The sequence below is a fragment of the Rhipicephalus sanguineus genome, chromosome 10 (assembly GCF_013339695.2).
Source record: "Rhipicephalus sanguineus isolate Rsan-2018 chromosome 10, BIME_Rsan_1.4, whole genome shotgun sequence".
Classification (NCBI taxonomy): Eukaryota; Metazoa; Arthropoda; class Arachnida; order Ixodida; family Ixodidae; genus Rhipicephalus; species Rhipicephalus sanguineus.
Window position 1 is genome coordinate 15205991 of NC_051185.1, and position 21899 is coordinate 15227889.

Sequence of the window (21899 nt, forward strand, 5' to 3'; positions counted from 1 at the left end):
CTGAAGATCTCCATACAGACGTGTACGGGCCACAACCCAAATGTGACAGCCCACAATTTGGAGCGAGAATAAATATTCCAACAGAGAAGCAATCAAGTTCCATACACCAATGCTGCACGTTTGCACCGGCAGATGTGCACTGCCCACTTCCTCCACACACCTGTACTAGATGGTGAGTGTAGTGCGTTAACCTCTGATGGAGTGGTGGTACATCTAGGGATCACACAAATCGCCAGCTGTGTCGGCATCATCTTTTTGCACTTCGAGTGAAGACAGTAAGAGATGAATGGCCAAATGAGCAACATGCATAAATGAACGAGTAACGTTTTTCTAAAAGGGACAACATTCTACATTGCAGCGGTGGGTAGGCATGATGAAATATGGCCGATTTCATGCTCGCAGTCTGAAAAAATTAACCATCAAGCCTAATCCTTCTTAGCCTCGTCAATAGTGTGAAGAAGTGTGTGGCACAAATTGAGTCTAAAATGTACTTTGAGTCTAAAGAGTAAAAAGGAATTAGGGCAGCTACGTACTAACTAGTGGTGCGAAGACTGAGGAAACAGCAGAGCTGGTGTAGTTCCTCTATTCGTTTCCCTCCTCCTCACCCCCACTTCTCTTTCCCACCTCCTTGCTACACTATACTATATCTGGCTATGCTTTCTCTATTTCTTTAGTTCCCTCTTTCTTTTTCTTTCTCTCTCTGTACATCATTCCCTCGCCCATCAGAGCTGTCGCATCCCACGCCGGACAAATTGCTGCACATGTTCTGGGTGTGAAGCAGAAGATGAAGAAGAGGACGAAGAGAGCGCGTGCCAGTTCATGATGATGATAATTTCTGTTCACGACTAACGGGGCTTCTCTGAGCTTCAACAGCTCCGCTAACACTAAAGGCTGGAACCAACAGTGGAGTTAGTGTTCAGACTCCCGGTAAAGAAGCTGCCCTCCCAAGCCCGTGTCCCTGCCCCTTTTAATGGCATGAGTTTGGCAGGAACATGTCACATGACTAGCATTAAATGATTTTTTGGGCGGGGTTATGTCGTGTGACTAGTTTTACATGATTATGGTGGGAACATGTCGCGTGATTACGCGTTACGTGTCACATACCCACTGTCTGTCGTGCATAAACCGTGTACAAGGCTGTGCACAGCATTACGCCCTCTCCCCTGCTCCTCACCCTCACACCATTCCTACACCGCACTTCCCTTCCCACCCTTTGCTATACTATACTACGTGTGTCTACGCTATGCTAGGAGCTACTTGGCACATACCCACTTTCTGTGGTAGAGGCTATTCATGAGGATGATAGTTTTTAAGCTAAGCTTAAACAGCTCTGCTATTAGAAGTAAGCCTAAAGAGTAAATTGGCCATTTTCTGTTGGGCAGAGACCTGGCCAGAAGTGGAGAGGCGCACCCGGTGTTGGCGGCCCTGCTTCAGGAGGAGCACGTGTGGCGGCGCCTGTGTCTGTTCCACTTTGGGCCCCAGCTGGTGGAGCAGTGGCTGCAGCAGCCACCCGAGAAGCTCGACGGTGCCCCCGGTTGGCAGCGCCTCTTCCACCGCCTCCGCAAGAAGCATGGTCTGCGTGAGGAGTATGCGGACAGCCTGCTGCTCTGCCGCCACTGCCGGTGCCTCTTCTGGAAGGTGCGAGCATTGTGCAAACTCCTATGCATGCGCACTCCAAAAACAGTTCGCACCCTTTGTGGAGTCTTTCTTTGTCCCACACTGACGATAGTGATCTGGCTCGCTCGCGTTTTCTTTCTTGGAAGATTCTGCATTCGAAACTTTCTTATTGAGAATGCCAAGTCACACTGATAACGGACGCACTATTTGTGACCTGAAAGTGCAGTGTGCACAGCATTAAAGCAAGGAGAGGCTTGCAAAATAGATCTGACGATTAATATTGTGGGACAAAAACACTCTCCGAAGGGTGCAACTGTTCCTAACACTCTACACTCTAAGAAAAAATCGGGTATTTGGGGAGTATTTCTGCCACACAACAATTGTCATCCACCTCACGTACTTTCCTCGCGTTATCACCGAGGGCCCGGCACTTCCTGGTCACGAACGGTGCACGTGCGTTATCAAATCGGCATAGCATTCTTGATAGGAAAGTGGCGAGAGCCGGGTTTTCAAGAAGGGAAACGCGAGCAAGCCAGATGATGATTATTGTTGTGTGGCAGAAGTACTCCCCAAATACTCTATTTTTTATTAGAGCGTAGGGCCAATGGGAGTATTTGGGGTATCTTTCTGCCACACAGTAATTGTAATCTGGCTTGCTTGCGTTTCCTTTCTGTGTGCGCTTGTCTATCAAGGCTGCTATGTCACACTGATAGTACCGGGCACCCGGCGATAACACAAGGAAAGTCTGCGGGATGGGTGAAGATTGTTGTTCTTTGTCAAAGGGGCAAGAAGGTTTGTCGACACGTGTCATGAACTTGAGCACTTGCTTTTTTTTCGTTAAACATGTTCTCTCACTTTCAGTGCAATTCCAGTGTGCACTAGTGTCGCTACTGTGTAATTTAGCACACTATGGAGCATGGCACCCGCACCTGGTGGGATCTCGTGGCGGCTCTGGTAACTACGCAACACAAGAATGCTTTACCGTGCAGAATTGGCCAAGCTCTGACCAATTTCGCGCAATAGAGCAAAATGGAGCAGCTGTTGGCAGCTTCGGAGAGAGTAAGGATGGGCCTCTCTATGAAGAGAGAGCACTTGATGAAGTGGCAACTTAGCACTCCACTTGTAAACTCTACGTGCCTTGCACAACTACAAAACTTGGCTGAGCTGTTCGTAGCAGTGTTTGCTGATCGTAGGATGTGTCTTTTCACCAAGCCCCAAGGGATGATTCAGGATCTCTTTAAGTTGTTAGATAGCACTTGTGCTGCATTCTTTCTGCCCGAGTGTCTACAGTCCAGGGTTCTCCCCATGGGAGGCGGCGGTGGAAATGCCGCCCACCGCTCCGCTTCAGCACCCACCGCTCTGGTTCACCGCCCACCACTTTCGATATGCCTACTACCGCTATGATGGATCCCTTCGAAATGCGCTTTTGAGGAACCAGTAAGCAGCCATGCACGTGCAACAGTGAGCCATGCCTCCCACCACCTGGTTATGTAAAATGGAGTCTGAACAGGTGGCCTTGTTGTTTCAAAGATCACCAACTCCAGTGCCAGCAGTAGATTTCTGTGTGTGTCAAAGAGGCCAGAAATGTGTGACCAGAAATGAAATGTGGATGTGTGTCAAAAAGCGGCAAGTTTGAAAGCTTGAAATTAATAAACTGAAAGGGACACCAAAGGCAAATAACATTTTATGTCGGATGACTTTGTAGGGCCTCAGTACAATTAATCACAGGTAGTACTAAAACCACCCATGACAAAAAAGAATGTTTCATTTCATTGTAAGACAGAATAAAACGAAACTTCTGTGTTCCAATGTGATTCATGCAGGAAAGAACTTGACGTTACCCTTGGGAACGACACAAGTTCACTTTTCGCCGGGCTGTGCTCCACTAAAGCCCCTTGCTCCACTGCGTCACAGCACCAGCTGTCAGGCACTGTGGGCATGGCCAATATATCGGGAGACTGTTTTTGGAGGCGGGCGTTTTGAATTGTGCTAACAGTGTGCGAACCACTCAAATGAGATTTTCCTTCAAACTAAGCATTTTCTTGACACAAAACAAGTACAGTCGAGCCCGACTATATCGAACCCGTTTATATCAAATTATCCCGTATATCGAACAATTTCTAAACACTGTAAATTTACATTGAGAATATATAGCAAAAGCTACTGTTACATCGAACGAAAATAGCAACGACAACCGATATATCAAACTCCATGTGCCTCAAAAGTGCCCCAGCAAGTTGGCTTTCCCTCGCGGTGGCGGGGAAAACTGCCGGCGCCACCCTAGAAAAAGTGGTTTTGACCCGGTTGTGCACGGGCGAACACCCCCCTGCAAGAAATGATCCTGGCCCGCTCGCAGCGCTTACAGCCAATCAGAGGCCGTCGTGCTTTCTCCGAGGTACAGAGGCGGTAGAAGTGAGCGCCATTTTTTCTTTCTTTATGCTTGTGTGCCTGCTGCTGCCTGTTTTCCTCGAGTCCTCATTCAGCGTGGTCCGTGCTGGTGGTGTTGCCTGTTGGTGCTCTGTGAACCTTCGTGTCGGCAGGGAGCTTAAGATCGACTTGCTCGGAGCTCTTTCTATGTTGAGTAGATCGTGGGCAGATGTCACGAAGGAGACGATCCAGAACTGCTTTAGGCGTGCCGGCTTCCGCATGCCTGGTGATGACACCCCAAATTCCGATGACAGCACTGAAAACACCGCAGGTGTTTCCGCCGAAGTTTGGAGCGAGCTGGCAGAGTTCCCGGGAGCTATCGACGGATCGACATTCGACGAGTTCGTCAGTGCGGACGATGATGTCGCCATCATGGGTGAGCTACAAGATGAGGACTACGTTGCAGACGTCGTGCCGACCACGAGCCAAAGCGACAACAATAACGAAATTGACGATGGCCCATTGCCTACATCCTCCGAAGTGATTAGTGCACTTGCGTTGGTCCGGCGCTATTGCGTGAATGTGGAAGGTTGCAGCCTCAGCTGCTCCGACTCGTTGGACAACGTGGAGGCGTGTGTGCTGTCGCAGGCAGCGAAGTCGTTGACACAGAAGAAAATCTAGGACTATTTTGTTCCAAAGTAGGGCACGCAAGTAAGCCACCATATTAATAAAGTACTTTTCTTATTGTTATGTGCCTTTGTGTCAAAATCCTATAGCGGGCCTATATCGAATTATGCCATATATCGAACTAATAAATGTTTTTTGGCGAGTTCGATATACCCGGGTTCGACTGTACTACAAAATTTCTGGAATGGTATTTCAACAATCCACATAGACTTAATATTCACCTTTAGTGTTGCTTTAATATCTCCCCGCCCTCCCCAAATGCCCACCCCTAAAGAATTTCCAGGGAGAACCCTGCTCCAGTTGTTTTCCATGTTGATTCAAAGTATGCACCATCATAAGCACCGCTATACCATCAAGCCTTGTTAAATGCAACCCAACCTTGCATCTGTGCAGTCCTTTGGCCACCCCTGCCTCAACTCGTCTCGAGAGGAGGCCGTGGAGGAGAGCAACAACGGTGCTGTGACGCCGACAGGTGTCTTGCCCATGTGCATTCCCGTCACCCCGCAGGCCTTCCTCCAGTTCTTCTCACTGTGAAAGGCAATGGTCTCCCAGTGCCAATGTCGTTCTGGAACCAAATCCATCGTCGTTCCCAAGAACCATATTGCTGGCAGCTGACGACGCCAGCGCTGCCACGGCGTCGGCACATCTTGTTTCCCTCCTGTTGCCCACTTTCAAAAAGGCAGCCTACTCAAATTTGTTGTCTTTTAAACTTTTTGGATCTTATCTTCTTGGCAGCACTCTTGGTCTGAGTGTGTTGAGTGCCCGTGGAGAGGGTGTGTCGCAGTTTTTGTGAAGTTGGAAACGGAGCCGCTCTTGTCACGGTGCCACTCGCTGTTGTAATTAACTCCAGGCAACATTACTTTGTCGCTACGGTGTTTCTGCAGGCTCCGGGCTAATGTCGTTCCTTAGCGGTGTTTAGTTGTTGCATGTTTTACGTGTTATCTAGTGCTTCGCAGTTGTACGGGGCAACACTGTACTAGTCGCACGTCGGTGATCGTCCTGCTCATATGCTCGCTTTAGTGCTGCGACTACTGTTGCCTTATGAGCAGCACTCGCACACACTTCTCCTTATTGACAGTTCTGCAACCTGGAGTACATGTTATTGGACATAGGTCACCTTAAGATAGCAGTGATTACTATTTTGCGGTGAAAAGCATACCAAATATACGCAACATATGCAAAGTCTAAATTGAAGCTGTTATTTTACGAATGAGACAGTGTGCATTTGTGGCATGCAAGGCATTGTTATTAGAAAGCATTCCAGATTCCTCCTGCCACTTGAAGGAAATAGGCGCATTTTCTCAATACGAATAACTCGGTGATTAAGCGTGTTACTGAAAAATTGGTTTCCCAAATTTTTGGCAGCTCAGACTATATTCTTGGCTTGTCACTTTGGTAATATCATTCCCAGTGTGCATACCATTGAATAAGCCAGCAGCCTCTTCGTCCAGTTGAAGTGTTATGTTGGACAATAATACATCGCGCACATGTTAGTGTGTTCATGAAGGTAATTGATAGAAAACATAGTCATTGATTTTTCTTTTGTCGTATCCTGGGGAACCTCTTATGGTTATCTGAAGCTCATTGCTGGTTAGGTTGCCATCTTTTGGGCTTGTTGGTATACTGAATTAGAAACCATCTTCAGCGCTAGCAGACAAGGACGAAGGAGAGACGACACCACAGCGCATTGTGGTGTCGTCTCTCCTTCGTCCTTGTCTGCTAGCGCTGAAGATGGTTTCTGGTTAGGTTGGTTATTTAGTTTACTCATAGTTAGGACACCAGAGTCAGTGACACACAGAACAAGACTGTTCTGTGCTCATCTACACATTGTGTCTTTTGATTGCATCAAAACTTACCAAGTCATACAACCGCTTGGCACGGCAGTTGGCAAAAAATGTTTCACTGAGATGCTCTCATACAGACCAGCGTAACCTTCCGACATAAAGTCATAGCATATGGCATGGCTGGTGTTTTGGATCTTCGTGAGTTGTGATAGCCGTACTGGTCAATAATAATGTTAGTGGACAACATTCTGCTTGGAAGTCTAGAAGATAGCAGCATGTGCGGTCAAACAACCAGCTTTAGGGATGCCAGATTTTCCAGACATGCCAATCATTCGGGTGGCTTCGTGCTACCACGATGTACTCCGTAGAGCAAATATACAGGGTGTTTCAAGAAATGTGTCCAACCTTCTCAAAAAATCAGGAAAATGCGATATTTAATTGCTGCCTTCGGAATTGGTATTTCTGTAGTGGCAGGGATTTTAAGATGGTTAAAGAAATTATATGGGACTGTAATTAAAAAAGTTAAATTAATTAACTTTTTAATTAGTGGAGTTAGGTGGTTGTGTCAAATAGGAGAATTGAAGTTCTTCATGCCAGAAACCCAAACCAACTTTGAGATTTCGAAAAAGTGGCATTTAGTAATAATTACAAAGTAATGAAATTCAACCAAATTCAATGGCGAAACCTAAACAGAAACATGGAAGAACGCAACTGCCATATTCTTCTGAGACGGCCAAAATGAGTGAATGACTTTTTCTGTAGCGCTAGGCATCTTAATATGGTTAAAGACATGACTTGAGATACTAATTAAGAAAGTTAAATTAATTAACTTTTTAATTAGTGGAGTTTGATGACTGTGTCAAATTGGGGACTTGAAGTTCTTTGTGCCAGAAACTCATCCCAACATTAAGATTTCGAAAAAGCGTCCTCCAGTGATAATTACGAAGTAATGAAATGCAACCGAATTCGATGGCTTTCGCTATGGAAAGCCGTTGCATTTTGTTGAATTTCATTACGCCACAACAATTACTAGAGGACGCTTTTTCAAAATCTCAGAGCTCGGGTGGGTTCCTCGCATGAAGAACTTCAATTCTCCCATTTGACACAATCACCTAACTCCACTAATTAAAAAGTTAATTAATGTAACTCTCTTAATTACTGTCCTAAATGATGTCCTTAACTACCTTAAGATTCCTGCCGCTACAGAAAAAGCAATTCTGAAAGCCCCGAGCAAATATCGCATTTTCCTGATTTTTTAGAAGGTTGGACACATTTCTTGAAACACCCTGTATAAGCACGTCCAGGCTTTCGGCTGCTACCACGTTGATTATCTCACAGCCCCAAGCCTGTGCTCTTGTGCACCAATCTGCTGGCAGTATGAGTTCCCAAAAGTCTACTTCTTTGAAATGCAGGAGTATCATGCAATCGAGCATGCACAACATATTATGGTAAAGCATATCAAGCATTGAAAGGGGCCACTGTAACAAGACGTCATAGGTGTTGCTTAATTGCACATGCACCCACAGTCTCGTGTCATATTACAAGCAATGGGACGGCTGGCGAGTGTACCAGCAGACCTTCAGAGTTATTTTGGATATGGCCGTGGCAACTCGAAACCATCTGGGCACTAAAAAGACAGGCATTCATTTTTTTTGGACCTACCACTTTTTATATGATTTCCATACGGAGTCGGAGAAATCATACATTGATTGTATAGTACGGCTGTTCTTTTAATGTACAGGGTAAATAAGGCTTCAATGAAATGGTTATTTCCCAGAGAACTGAAAGCACGAACGCTTGTGACGCCGCTTTGTGTGCACATGCTTAAATTTTTTTTTGCGCTGTCTCTTCTTGATACTTCAGTACACTTGTTAATGTGATCACAAAGAAGCAGCGCGCACATATTTTTAATGTTTCAGTCATTGCTTGCCCCGAAAATAAAAAGTTCCACAAAGTGTTGAAAGTTCAACTTTTTCTTTCTCCTAGTCTTTGTCATGGAACATCGTGCAGCTCTTACTTGTGCATATCAAGGCTGCTACTAATGTGAACAGAGCCAAAGAAATACAGTTAAAAGCAAAGAATGCATGGATTCTGTTAACATTTGGTCTTAACTGATGTGATGTAATGTGAAGTTACATCTTAACTGATGTAACTGATGTGATGTCGCAAGTCTGCGATGTGGTCGTGCGGCTACATTGGGATGGTATCCCCACGTCGCGAAATTAGAAGAGAGCGAAATGGAATCGTGGCAAGAGCAGCGCCTGAAAACTTGTTTCCAAGTGAGCCCCTGTTATGATCACCGGTGCTTTAGAGTTTGTACATATGTATGTAGGAAGGCATATGAGCTATATTTTCTATACAGAAATCTTATTTCAGTATTTAAAAGGCATAAAAAAAATGACGAACTTAAAAGAATATATATTTATATGTTTGTCTGCAAGCTGAGAGAGTGTTTGTTGGAGGAGAGAAGAGAGTGAAGAACACATCAGCACTGTGTTGAAGCAATCTGTTGAATGTTGAAGAGTTTGTGCGACAATGTGAAATGTTGAGAAAACTTTCAATCTGCACCCCCCCCCTCCTCCGCCCCCTTCTTTTTGTCAAGGTTGTTTTTCAAAGCTTTATACACTCCGCTGAAACGCCCGAGTGGAATGATATGTGAACCTTGTCTCAACATCAGAGGAGAGGCAATTATGCTCCCATACCTTCGAAGTTAGCGAGTGCGAACAGTTTAGTACCATGCAATTGTGCTTTTGTTAAATGCTAGTGTCCAAAGTAAACTTGCTATACGGGCCCTTTAGAAAAATATAACAAGCAAAGCATGCTGCTTCTGGCAACTAGAAGTGTTTCTGATTGGGCTGTTCAAAAAAAAAAAAAGACTTGGATCTCTGGCATGGGTGGCTTCCTAATTAAGTACAATGTTAGGAGATTAGAAGAGAAACGGAATGAAATGGGTTTATATCGTCACTACCACAGACAGTCGCAGATTATGAATTTGCTGCGAGACCTGTCGTATGTTCCAAAAAAAAAAAAGAGTAGTTCGAAAGGGCAGGTGTCAGTTCACTGTGAAGCACCACGTTGATGTGGACAGGAAGATGAGCATCACGTTTTGTGACTTCGCAGTTTGTTGCTTAATTAAAGGACTGCCCTCACCAGACAGAAAATTTTGGTTGTGCACTGGAAGTTTCTAAAGCATCATCCAGGTCTCTTTACACTATGAGAATATTTAAGACATTTAGTAATACTTAGATAAAAGCAAATGAATATATTTAATGTGGTGGTAGTGTGAGGGAGTGAGCTAGTTTAAAGGGACTGACAACTGGCCAAAACGTGTGATTAGGTCCTGGTGAAAATGAAAAAAAAACGGGGATTATAGTGAAAGATTTGAGCATCCTTCTCGCAACCTGAGTAGGATTTATATTTTCAAATCGCATTTAAAAGTCACAAAAAAAAAAACGGTATGTCACGCAACCTAGAAAAAGAGCCTTGAAGATGGATTATGGAGTCGTTCATTTTGCTGTACGTAGTTTGATGCCCTCATGCGCTACATAATTAGTCCTCAGAATTAGAGTATGTATACTGTTTCTATTCCTGCTCTATTCTGTGCTGCTTACGAGGTAAAATAAAGTAGCGCGTTGAGAAGTGGCACTGCCTTCGCAGCAACTTGTGGAACATGTCAAGCCACGAAGCATGCGCGCTGATTGCACGCATGGACAGCAAACCGCCGCACGCAAACGCGAACCGTTCTCGCGCTTACCTCCCACGGTTTGCAGCATGTCTTGCATGTATACAATTTCATATTTCGCAGATCGAAAAATTTTATTATAAATGTTTCACATCGTTTTCCGCATTACCATTCCATGATTAGACACTGACCGGTAAGCTTTGCATTGCACTAAAGAAAACAGGTACTCTAAAGATTGGTTGTCGGTCCCTTTAATCAGCAGAGGGTCTCTTTAATGCCTCGGCCATGGCTAGCAAGCGATTTTCCTTCGCTGCATTTGGCAGGATATGAGACTTGGTGAGGGCGCCCTTTTTAGTGGTATGGTTAACTAAACGCTTGATCCTCACTGTGCATAATAGGCAGTGTAGTGCTTACCTAACAGTGTAGTATGACATTGTTTTCTTCCTCTGGCTTCTATCAAATATTTGTAAGGCTCCTATTTAACGCCTTGCTGTGATTCCTTGATGGACCATCGGAAAATGGCTGACTTTTGCTCCTTTGTCGACCTGACTGAATGGTTGCCAACCTCTATTCCTGACTCCTTGTTGCGTTTTGCCATGTTGCTTTGCACATTGTTAGTAGCACCTTTATTCAATACTATCCCAGATATGTTACTTTTGTGGGCACGTGGTCTTTCCTTCTTCTCGCTGTAGATCGCAGTGAAATATTACCGAGGAAAAGAGTTTCAGAACTACGGCGATATTTTTCGTGTATAGTTTTGTTCGTTTCTTGGCACTAGACGATGAGAAAAGGAAAGCCTTGGGGTGTTGTTGCATGAAACAGTGCGCACGCAGCAGAAACTGGTCTCATGCATTGTCTCTGCTTCGTGTCATAGGCATACAGGTAAAATATTCCATTGCAGTTGGATGCAGTCCTGGTTCGTCCGATCGTGCATTGAAATGCTAAAAATGTCACAACCACATACATATTTAAAGCAGTGATACATAAGGGACACAATTTTAGTTGGACGTATCTGCACTTGACGCTAGCAGCTTGGCCGTAAAGTTCAAACTGCCGCTCGCACGTTATGGAAAAATTTTACGTAGTTTTAAGATATGCACAGTACGGTCCACTGTTAAAGGGAACACTCAAATGAACACCTTTCATTTTGTTGGCCCCCTAACGGCTAGCGCATGTGGAAAAATTGTTCATGCATGTTAATAGTCAGTCATAAGGGTTCAGAACTGTCAACCACCAGTAGTGTTATGCAAATCTAAGCCACAATGCTGTTGTAGAAGAGCGAAGTCCGGACATACCCGGAATGCGAGTGTTCCCTTTAACAGTGGACCCGTCTGTACTTCTGGAAGACGTGTGATAAACAATGGGCGATCCGTAAAATGCTGCTTTCGCTTCCTTCAATTTGAGCTACTAATCTTCTCAGTAAACGTCTACCGATGAGCCAAAGGCATCATTCTAAGTTTTCCTGGCATCTGCTCTTGTTCTGTCCCTTCGCTTGGGAACTTGTTGTGCGTTGCACAAATGTAAAGCCCGTCAACAGCGCGGTCTGATAACTTGCACATCCCAAGTCTACTTATACGGTTGTCTAGTCAAAGTGGCTCACCAATGACCTTTTACGACAATGTTAACTCTTTCCCACCTTGCAGAGATGTGCCTGCATCCAAATAAAAACTTTTTTTTTTTTTTGTAAACAGGTAAAAACGAGCACATCGTGGAGATAGCCGATGCTCTTTGCAGACAACCAAATATTGTTGAACTGGCTTCAGATTTTTGTTTAGTTCACGCAGCTGTTCGTGAACGGTGTTCATTATCGTTTGTTGTTGAACGTGCCGAGGTGAAATAGTACTTGTGTGGAAAGTTTTGCAGCTCTGTAATACGGCTCTCTCATTCTGTTTTGATGTTAGAGGCTGAATTTCAGTGTGTACATTTTATTCCCCTCAACGTTTTTTAGCCTTAGTCTTTCTTATTTTAGCCCTATAGGTCTTGGAGTATACTCATTGACTGCATATATATGGCTGTCATTTTTGTTTGTACAGTGTTTCTAGTTAATTATAGTTGACTAATATGCTTAGACAATAGTTAGTATAATTTACATGTTAAGACAGCTTTTCTGCCTTTTCAAAAGCTCTTGGGTGTGGAGCGAATATCAAAAGTGGTTTTCTACGAAACATTGTTTTTATCAAATGTGCAATTATCCTCTGCTGTGTCTGTCTACTGAAATGTTTTGCCCTCTAATTCCGTCTTTATGCTCTGTAATCAAGTTGTATGGACAACTATACATAACTTATGTTTCTATATGTGCAAGGTAATCCTATGTTGCCTTGCTGATGCGTGATTGTATGTTACCAGCTTACTAGGTGTGATGCAGTGCCTATGTGTACAGATAAGAAATGCATATTGTACAGTTTAAATCTCTTTTTTTTTTATGGAAACCTTTTTTTCTTCCCACGTACATTTCTTGAAAATGTTTGTCTGACCTCTAAGAAGTTTTGACAAGTCATATGTATGTGATCCAAGCCGATAAATGCATATATACTCAAAATATATATTTTGCTTTATGGTATTATACGTTTAAAAAATAAAGCGTACGTCTCTACCTTCAAAGGTGTCAATTCAGTGTGTGTTGATAAGCAACCTTCAGTTCTTTTGCAAACACACGTAGACACGCATTTCTACATGCTTCTTCAGAATTATGACGACTAAAAACGTTACAGGAAGTGGCAGTCATGTATTGTACATTGTTATGACTCTTCCACACCTTCCTACATTATGTGCTCATTCCTGTTAAAACATGCAGCGTGTCAGACGAATATTTTCAGCAACTCTTATTTCACAGAAAGGCTTCGGAAGAGCTGTGTTAAACAGGTGATCATTATGCATTATGAAGGCCCAGCGACAACTGAAAGTTTATGGGGCACGAGATGAAAGAATTCCCACCCAGCAAACACAGTGACCATATTTTAAAAGTTTCAGCTTATATAGAAGTTCCTGTGTCCTATAAAGTTACGCATTAAATTACAAGCATCGTGTGTAATAAACAGAGCAGAAATTGACATATGCTGCAGTTAGTTTTGTTCATTGAATGCTTGAGTTTTATGTATGCCCAAATGGCAAATAATCAGAGGTACACAGTATTGGTGTGTGTGGAATAATTTTGACCATTCGAATGGTCAAAATTATTCCACACTGGTCAATGTAGCCAGAAATTTTTTTTCGCGGGGGGTTCTACCACACTTAGTGTACGCTTGTGTGTGCATTTGAATGTGTGCGTATATATCTGCACATGCAAAATCGAAAAATTTCGGAGGGGGGGTTTGAACCCCCCTTGGCTACGCTCCAGGTATACATATGCTTCAAAATCTCACGCACATGTGTCTTTGCAATTGGCTCTCATCACTGAATTTTGCTGCTTCCTGACCGTTGGCATCCAGAAACCCTTTGCAATCTTTTTGTACGAAGCAGCGTGCGTACTTGTTCAGCGCGACCATTGCATCACGGTGGACCTTGTTTAGAGAAAGTGAGAGCTAAAGCGAGAGGAGTGTGGAAGAGAAACGAAGAGCCAGAATAGCCTCGCGTTGCTCACAACGGAAAGTGTGAAACATGCTGATCGAAGCGCACGGTTCGTTTGGCCGCTCACGGAAACATAAGCTGCTGCGGCCTGCGGTAGCTCGGCGGAAGAGGGTGTTCTCCGTTCGGCGGGGGCAGTTTCAAAACACGTGCGCGAGAACGAGTGGAAAAGAAAGGAGAGAGGAGTGCGTCAGAACTGGAGCGAGGAGGATTCGTCTCTCTCGCCTGGATATACTGATCGCGTGGGCGGCCCGAAAGTGTACGTGGGGGGGACTGGAAGGGGGCCGCAGGGGGCCGCCTGAAAGGGCGACCGCAAGCGAGCACACACAGACGTTGTGGCTGAGGAGGCGAGCAATGCGGCGCCGGCATCTCAGACCTCTCGGCGCCTAACGGCACTCATCCCAGCGAGCCGCGCCCCTCCCTCCCTCAGTGAGCTCCTCGGAACTCGGCAGGTTTCCTTCTCAGTCTCTTACGTCCCACGGCTCGGCTGCACATTTTAGTTTAATTTTTTTTTTTTATCTCAAGCCGCCGCGTCGCGAGCACCCCCAGTCACAGACGAAACAAGTCACAACATACTTCCACCACAATCGTACGGCGCTTTTCGGACGGTGCTGTGGTGCGCGGGTCGAAGCGAGCGAGCTGGTCAATCGCTCGGCGTGTGGAAAAGTGAAGAAAACAAAAATAGAGTTCCGCGCTTCACGTCCACCCCATTGTTCGTCCCAAATGCTGCAGCTTACGGCGGTAAGTGCATGCAAACGTTTTATTTTCTTCTCACCCTCGCGATCTTAACCTTCCCCCTCCGTGCATGATGTCCCGCGGGAGTTTACAGCGCTTTTCATGAGAGCCTGTCAACGCGCCGCGCTCTGACAAACCGCAGCATCGCCGCAACTGTAGAGGCCCTTCAAGTGTAGGATACCGCTCTTGCCGTGGAAAAAAAATATGAGCCTGCACAGATAACCCGCCGCTGCAGAATTCCCGATCCTTGGCCGCGCGCGCGCGCGGCTGTTTCCATTGCGGGATATGCCGTTGTAAGTGGGAAACGCATGGTGCCCGAGTGTAAATTTTGCTGCTGACAGATATCGAAAGAAGGCAGTAGCAACTGTCTTGAAGGTTATGCTAAGTTTCCTTCTCCGAAAAACCATTCTTCGCTCGCAGGGGCATCATCGGAACCACAGGTGCTGCAGAGATCGCGCACCACAGCTACGTGAGGATGGGCTCTTATTTCACCGTTGAACTCGTTTGAAGCTGCGTGAAGACGAGTTAACGCAGAGAGAAAGAGCCACTTCTCACGCATTTTTTGTATTCTAAACTAGCAATGTGCGTTTTCTCATATAGTTTTGTACTTCTCGGTGCGCGCGGGCGCGCGACGAACTTTGCCTGCGGATTGCTCACGATCAGCCTAACCTAATACTGCTCGCAGTTATGGTTACGCGCTTGTTTCACATTTCGCAATTGCACGCGATGAGCAAACCGCATGCAGGAACAGCAGCAGGGGCGTGGAGAATAAATAAATAAAACGAAGCTGATAAAGTAGGCCCACATGGAGACGAAAGAAAACCGGTGCGCGGAGAACCAGTGAAGAAGGGCAGGCCCGAGTCACGCATCCCGGTACTCCCACTCGTCTCCGACTGGCCAACTTATTCGTCTCCTATATATGGACAGTTCGCCCCCGCGAAATCGGGCGCGTCCTGTGCTCGCCGAGAGCTGCCGTGCCTATTTCGGCACGGTCCGAGCAACGCCGCAGTGAATGGACATATCGCGTAAAACGTGTACCGCCCAGCTGATAACAGCACCCCTCGAGTGACTGCGTGCGCGTAACCGCACGCTGGTCCACACCCGAGAAAAACCAGTCAGCCCGCGCCTTTTCCCCTGCACTCGGTGAGCTATATCTATTCCAAACTCAACCATATGAATCAAATGTCCACAGCAAATTTATGAATTCTTACGCGCCGCTGAAAATTCCGTGCTGCAGTGTATGCGGACTGTCCTCTGTTGTTCAATATGACGACTACTCTGCATGGAGCTAGTGTGCTACCAGACCTTCCCATGAACTGTGAAGAGAGACGCGTCGTGTTCTGAGCTGAAGTGGGCCGGTCGATGCTCTGGGATCAAGCGGGTTACAACTTCGTTTTGGAGTAGAGACGGCATTCGCCGTAGCGTAGCATCCTATCCACCCGCCTGACGTCACTATCGCAGGAAGCGAGCGCTTATCTACCGTCGCGGGCCGTGCGGGATGCGAGTGAGTGGAGAGAGAGATGTGTAGTCATCGCACTTGCGCGGTTACTGTGCGTGGAATGTGTCCTCGGGATTTCGGCAGATCTCATAGACACGCTAATACGCGTAGCAGCCGCGGCTGCTCTCCGTCGTAGTGGCAATGACTTCTTCGGCAGATTATCACGCCCGCCAGCGTTATCGCGTGCACGGCCCTACAAACGCTCTTGCCCGCGGCCGGGCCGCAGCACGCAGCATGAGCGCTTCCGTCGCGCCACCCTCCCCCTCTCTTCGAAACCTCCTCACCATATCCTGATCTTCTTTCTTTCTTGCCTTTTCGTCTATGTTTATTTCGCAATTCAGCAGTGTGAGCGTATCTGTTACGCGCCCGCGTAACCCAACCCCTGTGGGTAAAAACTGAGCAGCCTTGAGAGTTACTTCTTTCACGCCACTTAGCGGGCCACAGACGTGTGCTGCCAGCTCCCATCTCTAACACACTTCTCTGCCAGGGTCCCTCCATCAGCCATCACTATATTCATGTGGACTCGTATAGATGTGTCAACCTTGCGGTAAAATGAAGACTTAATTTGTAGAACTGGTGCTGACGAACAGACAGTTGGCACAGAAACGCCAGCTATCGATTAAATCACCAGCTGGAGGGAATTTTAACGCCTGATCATCCACCGGCGCAGGAACTGTGACACGCGATGTCATCCCACAAGCCATCCTGGACAATGGCATCGTCCAGACAGTACATACATATACTCTTCATAGTCTCATTGCTGGTCATCACATCACATGCACGTAAGTTCCTTGATTTTCATCACTTCTGCAAGTGTGTATCTGGGTGAGCGAGACTGATCATTCCTGCCGCTTCACTTTATATTGCCATATATTCCGTGAGCCTGTTCTCTGCAAGTTCAAGTTCATAAGTCTGACCTTCTCGGCTGGATGGCATCTCCCGGCACTGGTTGCATGGTGTTTAATTAGCATAAACTTTCTTTTTGTGTTATATAACTTATACAGCTATAATCCATATCTATACAATCAATGTCTGCAAAACCAGCATAGCCGTGATAATGTACCCATATACATGAGCTGTGCTCTATGTATTACATGTTCGTTGAATATACAGTGCAGTAAAGCTTGAGAGCATGCCACTATAATTAACCAGTCATTGTTATCAGTGCTATAGCTATAAGTAGATTGCACTGCAGCATTAAATGGTCTAACTGACATGCTGAGCTTAATCACTCAAGTAGATACTCAAACTTCATTTTAACAGACCTATCTTACACAAAAGTACTTTCATTATATTCATTATAAGCATATATATATGTATATATTTGCATGCTTATATGAGACGGAAAAATTCTATATTTAGTTTGTTTTGTCCATGTCCATTATATTAAAGTTTGACTGTAATAAGTGTAATCGTTGTTGAGGTGGGGAGGGTTATATAAGTTTCATTTGTGACTCTCATCTGGAATCAATAGTACTGTTGAAAAAAATGTAAGGAAATTCATGAATAAAGAGCAAATAGCTACATCACATAAAACAATATGGTAGTGCAGGTATACATATGCAGTTTCTTTTTCTCACGTTAAATATGAATTGAAGCTTAAAAAAAAAAAACACTCAACTTTTTTATCATCATTGTTTGCCAGCGGGGGTTCTGCATGTTCAGGTTCAGAACTCTGTCACAGGCTGCATGGTTTAGCTTTGGGGTTTGTGTATACCATGCACGAACGAGGCACCATTTTTTTCTATGGCTTTCTACATGCACCGGTCTTATCAAGGTTTGAGACTTTGTCTGCTAGGAAAATGAAGACCTTATCACTAACGGGAAGAGAGAGAACAACAGCACAACGCTGTTGCGCGTCGTGCACGATGTAGCGTGCAGTGCCCGCTACAGCTCGCGCCGACCTTCCGCTTTTCTCGGACCGCCGTCGTCGGCCTTCTCGGGAGAGCCGTCCGTCCGAGAAGCTGTGTCACGAGCAGAGAGCTTTCGTGACGCCGTCTCTAATGAAGCCTCTAATTGAGTCAAATGACGCTTCCTGTGAGGAAGTGGGGCACTTCTGGAAGTGAATTGATAGCGGCAAGGGCACCATCTAGGTCGCGCTTCCCTTTGCGACTGACAAATGCGTTCCGCGCAGCACGTACCGTGTGGGGTGGCTCGGGCCGCCTACGAAGCATCTCCCTGCGTCGTCTCTTTTCGTTGCATCACTTTTGACTTTAAAAAAATAAAAAATGCTGGGATGGAAGAGCGGAGGAAAAGTTAAAAAGAAGAACGTGTGACACAATTAAAGCCGCGAAAGAAAGTTCAAGGGTGGGAACTTGGGAGTTGCACTTGCTTTTTTTTTAAAACGTGCCTTCAGCCATGTACAGATGAGAGTAGTTGCAGTAGCTACCGTCGTGGCAGTCTAGTTAGCTACACTTTGTTACCACGTCGATGTGATGTCAAGTAACTGAGATTCAGAGTGCACCCTTGTCCTTTCACTTAAAATAATAAGTAAGTTAAAAGTAATTAGTTACCAAATTTATAGATGATCTGGCTTAAATAACGTCCTCTGGGTTCGAGTGCCTGAAATTTAGATAAAATTAGCTTTTTTAGATATTGAGCTTAATATGGTAGTGTACAGTCGAAAGACAGTGGCTGCTGAAAAGATTGAGTGGTCACAAAGGAAAGGTCTGTGGTTGCAAAACACGATGATAAATTTCATAACTACCATCGCAATCGACTAAGGTCCATTAGTAAAAATAGGCATATCACGATGCTCAAGCATTGAAAGGCTGAGTACAAGCACCTCCCGTAGTCAGTGAATTACGATTCTGAACTTTTTATGCTGCCACAGCTGTAACTCTGTACAGCTGTCTTCAGTAAATACATCAAGAGTAGCATGAATTGCTTCGTGCAAATGCTGGAAAGATCATTTTTGTACAATGTCCCCCAGTTGCAGCTCTAAACATTTTATTTTTACCATGTTCTTGAGTGATGCTCTTGTTGATGAACTGTTTCCTTTTTTTAAACTGTTTGCTTGTCACCTTCTGTAATGGCATGTCAATGGTAAAACTGCGAAAACGCAAAAGAACCTAAAATTTCATAAAGCTGTAGAGGACTTCAGTTTTTGCTTTGCGTAGAAACCACTTTTCATGCACCCAGATGGTTAACTAATAAGCTCTTTGGCATACGCCATTGAATGCAGCGATAAAGGGTGCATGCATATCGTTAAGATTAAATGGAAGGGAGGGTAATTTATTGGCTACCTGCGTCACTGAAAAAGTAATTAAAAATGTTGCAGGGAGTCCAGAAAGGCTATGTTGCGGTTACAATGACTGAGAGGTGGCTAGACCTTGCAACTTTTTCGCCGTGTTACCAACACTGCTTCATGCCTTTTTCAAACAACTTAGCGGGTCTAGCAGGGGTCTGCCACGCAGCCCTTCTAGGTCGTAAGGTGATACACCCCTGCCCCCTCTTGGCAACTCTACTGTGGGTTCTTTTTCCTTCATATTTTTCTATCAGCGACAGATAGTCTAAAGTTTCACCTCTGCTGCATTGCAGCAGCAGCCTGGTGTGCTAGGACAGCACTTGGACATATCTTTTCTCAATTTTTTTTTTCTTTACATGTATGTCTATCTCTCTGTCTTTTTTTTTTTTTTTTCTTGCAAGAGAGCTCTTGCGCAAGCACATAGGCATGTTGCAAGTGATCTAGAAGCCATGCAACCGTGACCTTGTCGTGTCTGTGTCCACGGGGTCATCTCGTTTTAGAGTGCGTATGGCACTGAGAGAATGTGTCACCGCTTTCTGAGGCATATACACTGAGTAATTGATTCACTGATTACAGCTAAAGCTATCCTAGTTTATTAAAACCTGCTTTTGAAGTTCAATTAAGGGAAGCACAACTTGTGATATTATTTACACCAACTGCCGGTATCGGATGCACGTGTCTTGTACGTCTAACAACCTTGAAGAGTCTAGTGACCTGTTTTCCCGTCTTCGAACAATTTCACACTTAGGTACTGCTGTCTTGGTCTTGCTGAAACCACATAGTAAGACTGCAGTTTCTTTAAATATAATTCAAAGAAACCATCGGCATCAAAACTGCCTGTTCCTTTTTTTTTTCAGACTTACACACTTTAATGATACATAAATGAAAACTGTCCACGCTTCTCTGACAGCAAAGTTCACATACACAGGCACTTTTTTTCTTTTTGGTTCGAAGAAACAAACAAAATGTGTAAATGTTGTCAATGTGTGTTATATTAAACCCTTCAACAGCTTTCGACATGGTTCCAAAATGTCCAATATTTTCAATGCAGCGGATGATATCTTTGGAACAATAACGTTTACTTTCACTTTAGTTGAAGTGCTTCATAGAAGGCTACAATAGTTTAAATATGAGCTAAACGATGCGTAATATACGTGATGTTTGGACACAACTCATGTTAAAATAAAGTTTTTTGCAGAGGTAGCTAACATCGATCGGCATCCGAACTTAAATTTGGCAGAAAAAAACTGTGTTGGCTGTGAACCAAGAACTAAGATATGGTGGGTAGCAACTGATTTAGTTTTAGCATTGAATATAATAGCTTTCACGTTGCTTCGACAGATTTTGAGCTTAGTTTTTACCATGTGGAAATCTTGTAACATACATACTGATACTGAAAGCATCGAAAGTGCACACTGATATTTTTGGGGCAAATGCTAGATTTACTTAATTTTATCTTGTAATCTGTTACATACTTGTACATTAATGATATTGTGAGTTTATCTCTTTCTGTGTTACCATTCTGAGTAGAAAGCATAACCCAAGCCACACCACAGCTTAATTGGGTGATATTCGACAGTCATTCTACAGAACGCCCATTTTAGCAGTTTTTTGGAGAAGCAGTTACATCACGGTACGCCAGCCCTTTCATATACTGTGTTGCAGTGTTATTGAGGGTGTCGAGTTACCCTGGTTGCTTGCGCATAAAATGAATTGCATGCTGTTTGACTTGCTGCTTACTGTCTTCTGATAGCATGCTTTTGGGTTGATAACACTAGCATGTCTCAACATCCATAGCTAAAAACAGCACGAAATAGAATGGGACCAGAAAGATGAGGCAGGAAAAGTGCTAGTTGTCAAGAAGTGCATTTGTTCTATGTTCCTTGACTGTCAAGGAGGTTACATATATCTCCTCGACTGATGCATTTGTTGCGTAGGTTTTTTAAAAAGTTTTTAATGCCCAGAAGCATCTGTGGTATCAAGAGTTTGAGCTCCCCAATTATGCCACACATAATTGTGCACACAGAATAGATGCACTTGATGGCAGTCAGCGCTTATTTTGTCTTTCTTGGCTTGTTTTACTTCACACTGTTTTTTGCTATGAATGAGTATCGACTAACACAAGTTCAGATTCTTTGAAGTTACATGTCAGAACATGCTTGCGTCACTAAGTGCACATTGTTCACTATTGTTTCCAGAGAGAACAAAACAAGACGAGCGTGAAGCGCAGTACACTCGGCGGTATACAGGTGGGAAGCCATGTGCTCTTCTTCTGTCATCCTGGAGCTAGATACATGAGCTGGAATCAAACAAACATAAATGAAGTAACCATAAAAAAAATAAGTTCACATTTATTCTCTGTAGTTTCTAGTTACTTGTGCAATGCCTAAATTTTTTGTTGCGATGTGTTTTAGCAATTTACGTTTAAAAATTTATTTCAATTGTTACTCAAGTTAAATTGGCTTGTGCACGTTAGCGATAGCAAATTATTGATATTATCTCCTTGCTATTTTTTATTATATACATATTTGGATACCTTGCAGTGTCTAACAGTGCTGTGTTTATATTGTGCTGCAGTTCACTAAATCTTAGCATGCAGCGGGTATTTAACTTAGGGTGGCGGATTGTGCATACCTTCAGTAGTCCATCGTCTCGTGCTCTGGTGCTGGCATACTGCTTTATTGACCTCTGTTAGCTTGCTGATGCAAGACATTCTAA

General features: G+C 44.5%; 2 protein-coding genes across 6 annotated transcripts in view; both read left to right on the forward strand.

Moving 5' to 3' along the window:
- Window positions 1-12702, forward strand: part of LOC119407105 (F-box only protein 25) — a 32978-nt gene extending 20276 nt beyond the window's left edge. The window contains exons 6-9 of one of the 4 annotated variants that reach the window (XM_049419769.1): window positions 1383-1638; window positions 5065-6266; window positions 6418-11221; window positions 11460-12702. In XM_049419769.1, the coding sequence (XP_049275726.1) occupies window positions 1383-1638; window positions 5065-5205 (397 nt within the window). In that variant the 3' untranslated portion in view covers window positions 5206-6266; window positions 6418-11221; window positions 11460-12702. Of the gene's footprint in view, window positions 1-1382; window positions 1639-5064; window positions 6267-6417 lie in introns of all 4 variants that reach the window. The other 3 variants (XM_049419768.1, XM_037673957.2, XM_049419767.1) reach the window with 3 other exon arrangements.
- Window positions 12703-14235: 1533 nt separating this feature from the next.
- Window positions 14236-21899, forward strand: part of LOC119407103 (laminin subunit beta-1) — a 55763-nt gene continuing 48099 nt past the window's right edge. Inside the window, exons 1-3 of one of the 2 annotated variants that reach the window (XM_037673951.2) lie at window positions 14236-14442; window positions 16605-16716; window positions 21380-21430. In XM_037673951.2, the coding sequence (XP_037529879.1) occupies window positions 16620-16716; window positions 21380-21430 (148 nt within the window). In that variant the 5' untranslated portion in view covers window positions 14236-14442; window positions 16605-16619. The remainder of the gene's footprint in view (window positions 14443-16604; window positions 16717-21379; window positions 21431-21899) is intronic. The other variant, XM_037673954.2, reaches the window with a different exon arrangement.